The 7021-nt window shown below is 52.2% G+C and overlaps 1 protein-coding gene across 1 annotated transcript; it reads left to right on the plus strand.

Annotated features, from left to right (window-relative positions):
• The first annotated feature begins 4472 nt into the window (after nt 1-4472).
• Nucleotides 4473-6663, plus strand: GJB6 (gap junction protein beta 6). Its single transcript, XM_014482177.2, has one exon. It carries the CDS (start codon nt 4606-4608, stop codon nt 5389-5391), a length of 786 nt encoding a protein of 261 aa, XP_014337663.1. The 5' UTR covers nt 4473-4605; the 3' UTR covers nt 5392-6663.
• The last annotated feature ends 358 nt before the right edge of the window (nt 6664-7021 follow it).

Genomic DNA, 7021 nt, shown 5'->3' on the forward strand with positions numbered 1-7021 from the left:
ACCCAGGGAGGAGCCGAAGGGCTGTGCACAGCTACTCTTTCTCCCTCCTTGGGTCACATCCTCATTGCCCTCCAAAGGTGCACTGGGTTCCTGTTCCTGGGGGATGCTGAGTGCCGCTGGAGGCGGGGTGATGGGTGATTGGTAATTGATGGTGCAGGAAAACAATGGCCTGGAAGAGGGACCCTCACCTGGAGTCCTCTCTGGCCGAAGAGCCGTGAGTCCTTGACCGGAGCCCAGGGTGCTGGTTTTGCATTGGCCTGATTGCCTCTTATCAGCACAGGCTTTTCCATCATCCAGAGCTGATGCAGACGCAGTGAGGAGTGTCCTGTCCTCAGGTCCATCAGAGACTCGGGGAGGAGTCATTGGAGGGAGTCCTGCCCTGGGAAATCTTCGCCTGGAGGCGGGTGCTGAAGGATGCGGTCGTTCCTGGGCCTTTAGTTTAGCTTCTGTCACCAGTGACACTGAAACAGCTTTGTCAGCCAAACTAGTTGTGAATAAATAAGTTTTAAAACAAAAAACTATTGCTGAGGCGGAATGTTAATGGACCTAAACTATTTGAATTGTAAGAGGGAAGCACAGTCTCTCTTCCTAGCACTGTCTCTTCATAAGTCAGGTCCCTGGTTCCCTATTTTCAGAGCAAAGCACTTGGGCTGCAGCCATGTGTCCAGTGAATACAGACACCACACAGCCCAGTGGTCTTTGCCTCCAGGAGGTTGAGCGTCACCATCTTCCTACAGCTGGAGACTGGGGCCAAGCAAACCTACTCTTTCCTTAAAGGAGAGTCAGGAAGGCGCCAGTTGAAAGAAACCAATCTGGGCCACAAGGAAAGAGTTAATATTATACTTTTTATTGAAAAAGCTCCTCCCATTGGCTGCAGCCTGCTTGAAGCCTGAAAGGAAAGAGGCACTTTGTTTAATACTAATTGTGGTGGTTCCGAAGGAGGCAGTTATTATGGAAAGTAATTTTGCCTGCAGGTCTCCTGCAACCAAAATGTTTCCAACAGGCTCAGCCCTGGCTCTCCTTCAGGGGATGGGGGACTGCCCTCGGTCCTGGCGTGGAAGAGGCCTGGGGGCAGCAGCTACTGCCCAGCTGCTGGGTCCACACCCCCAGCTAGTCCCCTAGTGCTCCTAGTACAGAAGCCTCCAGGATGACAGACACCAGGAAGGGTGCGGACAGCCTAGGAAGATACTCTTTCTTTATTTAAAGGCAAATTGCTGATTTTAGTCAAAGTCCCCAGAGAAGTTGAAAGAAATAAAGCTGCCGCCAGGATAATTGTCCCTGTTTTTTAAGGAGATGCTCCAGGGGCAGGAGTGAAGGAATCTGCTCTAGAAAGTGGGGTCCTTACTTGGGGGGTGACCTCCTGACCTCTCCCTTGACGTCAGCCTCTCTGAATCCCTCCTAACCAGTGTGGCCTCTGGCTCTTGGGTTGGGGGGTGGGTGGGGGCTGTGCCTTTCTCAGGCAGCTGTGAAGAGAGAACTCAGGGAGGAAAGAGCCTTCTTACAGGTGGGAGAGTTTAAATTCTCTACACTTCGAAGAGTTTGAGAAACTGTGACCTTTATTTGATCAATCAAAAGCTTGCTGGTTGGGCATTGAGTCCACCCCACTTTTGTGGGAGAGGTCTTCTGGTTAACCGGAGAACATCTCCACCTTGTGAACAGACAGAAGGGACTTCCGGGTGAGCGGCCACTGTGAAGTATGTCCAGACATCAGACGACCACGTTTCTTCCTCCCACTGGGCGTATCCCAGTGCTTCCAGAGGGCGAGGATGATGGCTGGGAGGATTTATTCTGACAACTTTCACCAGGAGCTGAGTCAATCCTACAGTCCACATCGTCTCCAACAAGGCTTTTAGATCAAAGACTCATTACCGTGGACTTGGAAATTCATCAGCCCATGGGGTCAGTGGTCTGAGCCTGGGACTAGTGTTCCCCACCAAGGTCCCCATGTCCCCACCCTCTGGGCACTCATACCGACTCCAATCAAAACTTTAAGGACCAGAAACCGCAACTTTAAAGAGTGTGCTTTTAAAGAGGTGTGCTTGTTTTTCCTCAGCTCTTTTTTTTCAAAAAAGCAAAAACCTGGCTTTCTGACTGCAGATCTGCCTTTGGGTCCTGTCATGGATCCACATAGGAGTCAAGCCTCTGGCTGCGAGCACCCGCGGGGCTCCTTCCAGCTCTGCCCCACCTCCAGGTCGATGCCCCTCTGCGTACAGGTCTTTCCGGGAACATGAGTGAAGAGCTGCCTGGGGAAACTGGGCTCCACTGTCCTCACCAGCCTGAGCTCTCGAACCTTCCCGACACCTTGTCATGCGGGTGTCCCTCATGAGGGACACGAGAACACTGGCTGCAGCAGTTGGCGCACCCTGGACACACAGCCAGCTTCTCACAGTGTGAGAGCCCCCCTTGGCCGGGACCCTGCTGGGCCTGGGGATTCAAGGGTGATGGCTGATGTCTGCATCCAGCAGATGCTCAATGAGTGCTGACCAGCGCTTAGGGTCTGTCGTTTGGTTGGCCCTGGTGACGGAAGGGAGGGAGGGAGGGCTTTCCCTGTACTTGGCTCTGACTGTTCTGGACAAAGAAAAAGACAGAAGAGGATGCTTCCAGCACTCTGTGCTCCATCCCCCTGCCCAGTGAGCGCCCATCTCACCCCCACCAGACAGTAGAGGAGGGTCCCACACAGGGTGACGTGGATGGAGGCACGGCCTCCTGAGACCTTGAGTCTTCCCAAGAACATGTGCTCTAAAAGTCAAACCAAGGGCAAAAGACTAATTTCTCAGACCGCCAACCAAAATGGGGGCATCCTTTCACAGTATAGGATGTGAGAGAACTGGCTTCTGAACACACCTGGGTATACCTGGGCTCAACTGGATACACTTGGACTCACCTGGGCTCACCTGAGTGCAACTGGGCACCACCTCCACCTCCCCAGTTGCCTCCTAGTATTAGCCAGTATGATGCCAAGGAAGCAGGTGGTGGACAGAGTGGGGGACCCTAAAGAGACTGTGGGGAGTCAGCCTGAAAGGGAGGGGCCTGACCCACATTCAAGTGCAAGAAAGTCTCCTGGGGTGGTGGACAAAAGGCTTTTGGGGGCATCTCCCTGTAAATGGGCATGAGAACCTGGTGAGCATGTTTTTTCTGAGGAGATGGTCTTTCCCTTTTAGAAGATTCTCAAAGGGTCCATTCTCCTCTGTTCTGAGTAGATGCTGACCAGCTCTCAGGTCTGCTTTTGGCGGTGCGGAGGCATCCACCATGTGAACTGTGCAGGTTCACAGTGGAGGCTCTACCTCAGGATGCTGGATCAGGGCGTTGTCGGGGGAAACCCCACTGCAGGAGGGGCTGGCCCTCCACTTGTGGCTCTCGGTGTGAACTTGGAGCCCATCAGCATGGACCGGCACTTCCAGTGACGGGAGAGCAAAGTCAGCCTGTTTGTAGAGGCCTGTGGTTCTCTTCTGGAAGAGGCTCTTGGAGTAGCTATGGTACTAGGTTTCCTGAGAGCACGTGATTATGACAAATAATGTTGTTCGAGTCCCTTCTTAGTTTGCTGGGTAAAATGAATGATTTTTTTCCCCTCGGATAAGCCATTTAATGCATAAAATCTACTGAGAAACCTCTGTGATCCCTTGACCAGAGTGAAACAAGAATTAAAAGGGAGCTTATAAACGAATGTGTTTGCCTGTGTTCCTGGGTCAGTGTCAGGCAGCAACCTAACTTATAATTCGACTTCAGCTGAATCAAGATGAAGTCAGAAGGAGAAAAACAAAAATATCCTGTGTTAATGCACGTATGTGGAATCTAGAAAAATGGTACAGATGAACCTATTTCCAGGGCGGCAATAGAGACACAGACGTAGAGAACGGATTTGTGGACACAGAGTAGGAAGAGAGGGAGGGACGAACTTGGAGATTAGAATTGACGTCTATACACTGCTGCTGCTGCTGCTAGGTCGCTTGAGTCGTGTCCGACTCTGTGAGACGGCAGCCCACCAGGCTTCCCTGTCCCTGGGATTCTCCAGGCAAGAACACTGGAGTGGGTTGCCATTTCCTTCTCCAATGCATGAAAGTGAAAAGTCAAAGTGAAGTCGCTCAGTTGTGTCCGACTCTAGCGACCCCATGGACTGCAGCCTACCAGGCTCCTCTGTCCATGGGATTTTCCAGGCAAAAGTACTGGAGTGGGGTGCCATCGCCTTCTCCAGATGTCTATACACTACCATGTGTAAAATAGATATTAATAGCTAGCAGGCAGCTATTGTATAACACGGAGCGCTCAGCTCTGCTCTGTGATGACTAGACAGGTAGAATGGAGGGTGGGAGAGAAGGGATTTATGTATACATATAGCTGATTCACTTTGTTGTACAGCAGAAACTAACACAGCATTGTAAAGCAATTATATTCCTTTTTTTTTTAAAAAGATGATCCTAAACCCTTATGAGAACTTGAGAGTGTTCTCAGGGTGGGTATTCCCCGCCACCAGAGACCTGCCTACTCGCAGGCAAGAGGGTGATGTCAAGAGAAAGGCTCCCGTCTGTGACATTAGAGCTGTTTTACACGGAGGGACCACCCCACTCACAACGCTTTGTTCTCACCTGAGCAGGGTGAAGCGGCAGCATGGACTGGGGCACTCTGCACACGTTCGTCGGGGGCGTGAACAAGCACTCCACCAGCATCGGGAAGGTGTGGGTCACCGTCCTCTTTGTCTTCCGCGTCATGATCCTGGTGGTGGCCGCCCAGGAGGTCTGGGGGGACGAGCAGGAGGACTTCGTGTGCAACACCCTGCAGCCCGGGTGCAGGAACGTGTGCTACGACCACTTCTTCCCCGTCTCGCACATCCGGCTCTGGGCGCTGCAGCTCATCTTCGTGTCCACACCTGCCCTGCTGGTGGCCATGCACGTGGCCTACTACAGGCACGAGGCTGCCCGGCGATTCAGGCGGGGCGAGACGAGGAGTGAGTTCAAGGACCTGGAGGACATCAAGCGGCAGAAGATCCGGATCGAGGGCTCGCTGTGGTGGACCTACACGGGCAGCATCTTCTTCCGCATCGTCTTCGAGGCTGCTTTCATGTATGTCTTCTACTTCCTGTACAATGGGTACCACCTGCCCTGGGTGCTGAAGTGCGGCATTCAACCCTGCCCCAACCTGGTGGATTGCTTCATCTCCCGGCCCACCGAGAAGACGGTCTTCACCATCTTCATGATCTCCGCGTCCGTCATCTGCATGCTGCTCAACGTGGCCGAGCTGTGCTACCTGCTGCTCAAAGTGTGTTTCAGGAGGTCCAAGCGAGCGCAGACGCAGAAAGCACCCCCCAACCACGCCCTCAAGGAGAGTAAACAGAACGAGATGAACGAGCTGATTTCCGAGGGCGGGCAGAACGCCATCACCGGGTTTCCCAGTTAAACAGTGGAAGGCACCGCATAACTGGCTTTCCTAATTCATAGACACCTGAGTTAACTTCCTGTAGAATAACCGGGACGGGACCATGTGGTCCGTTCTTGACAACCAGGCCATGGTGTGACTTTACATGTGGGTTTCAATGGACAGTCTGACATGGGGGTATTTCCTGAAAACTTAAGGACATAACTGATGTCGATAAAGGACATTCATCTAGAAATCGATACTTTTATTAGGAGAAGATATTTTTATAGGATTGAATGTTTTAGTTCTGAATTTATATAAAGTATTTTTATAATGACTGGTCTTCTTTACCTGGAAAAACACAGTTAGTTTTCGAATCATCCCATAAGTGTCTAATATTTGAACTTACTCTGTCCTGTTGTAGATATCTGCATTGTCGTGAGCTGTCGTGGCTGTTAGGGTGGAAAGTGTTTGCTGTACAATGTATTTTCACTGCTTTCTGGGCATGGCCAGAGCTATATGGAAGGGGGAAGCTTTTCAAATGGGTGATTTGCAATCCTTATGAACAGCTGATGCAAGAATACACTCTCAATAAAGATGAGTCTGTTGCTGAAGCCACCTGGCTCAGGGTTTCTGTTCCATCTGGGGCGTCACATCCCTGGCGACCTGATCAGTGGGTTGGAGCAGTTGCCGGGGAGGCTGCGGGCTTGAGGCCGGAGTGGCTGGAGTCCATGGACTCCTGCTCTCTCTTCACGTCCCTTGAGGAGGGGAGGGTTAGGGTCAGTTGCTCCAGGACAAGGAAAGTGTCCTCAGGGTCAGCCCAGCCTTGACGGAGGCGGATGGGGAGGTTACACCCTTCTGTTGGGGGAGGGGCCCCTTCGGTCCATGGTGACCAGCAAGCACCCAGCTCTATGCCCACAGGTGGTATTGGGGTTCATGGGTGGACACAGATGCTCTTAGTGAGGGCATTGGGGCACCACCCAGGATCGGTCACTCCGCAGATGTTGCACACTAGGGCCACCCCTGTGAAAGCATGCAGTTGGCACACGGGCTAAGTGTAGAGACACCTAGAAAGCAAGGGATGGTCTCCAGGGTTCCAGACCCTGGAGTAGACCCCAGAAAAACAAAACGGTAAGTCTCATTTCCTTCAGAGTCTGAATTTCAGACATACTCTCTCATCCATAAATATTTAAGTAGTGATCCACAAAAATCAAGATCTAACCTATAAAAACAAAGCCACAAGGACTTCCCTGGCAGTCCAGTGGTTAGCACTCTGCGCTTCCGCTGCAGGGGACTTGGGTTAGATCCTGGATTGGGGAGCTAAGATCCCACAGGCCACATGGCACAGCCAATAAAAGCAAAACTACAATCTCCACGTGCAAAATCCAGCCGGCATCCGTAATCCCGGTGACGATTTTTCTGGATAAACGGCTGTTTGCACAGGTCTCCGGCAAAGCCCACAGACAGGAAGGGGGAGCATTGGGAGGTGGGTGAGACGGCCCTGGTAGCACCCCCTCCGCGTGGGAGAGGCATTTCCTCTCGGGGCTCTCAGCCGGCCCCTGCCTCTTCCATTTTCCATCTCTTCTCTGCTCCTTCACCATCCTCAATGCTCCTGCTCCCAGAGCCGTCTCTGGCCACCCATCAGGGTCTGAGGCGGTGGTTACACTGCCTA

This window comes from Bos mutus, chromosome 12 (assembly GCF_027580195.1).
Source record: "Bos mutus isolate GX-2022 chromosome 12, NWIPB_WYAK_1.1, whole genome shotgun sequence".
Lineage (NCBI taxonomy): Eukaryota > Metazoa > Chordata > Mammalia > Artiodactyla > Bovidae > Bos > Bos mutus.

Excerpts from the sequence above, each read along its gene's own strand:
- GJB6 (XM_014482177.2), top strand. The coding sequence starts at position 4,606 with ATGGACTGGGGCACTCTGCACACGTTCGTCGGGGGCGTGAACAAGCAC.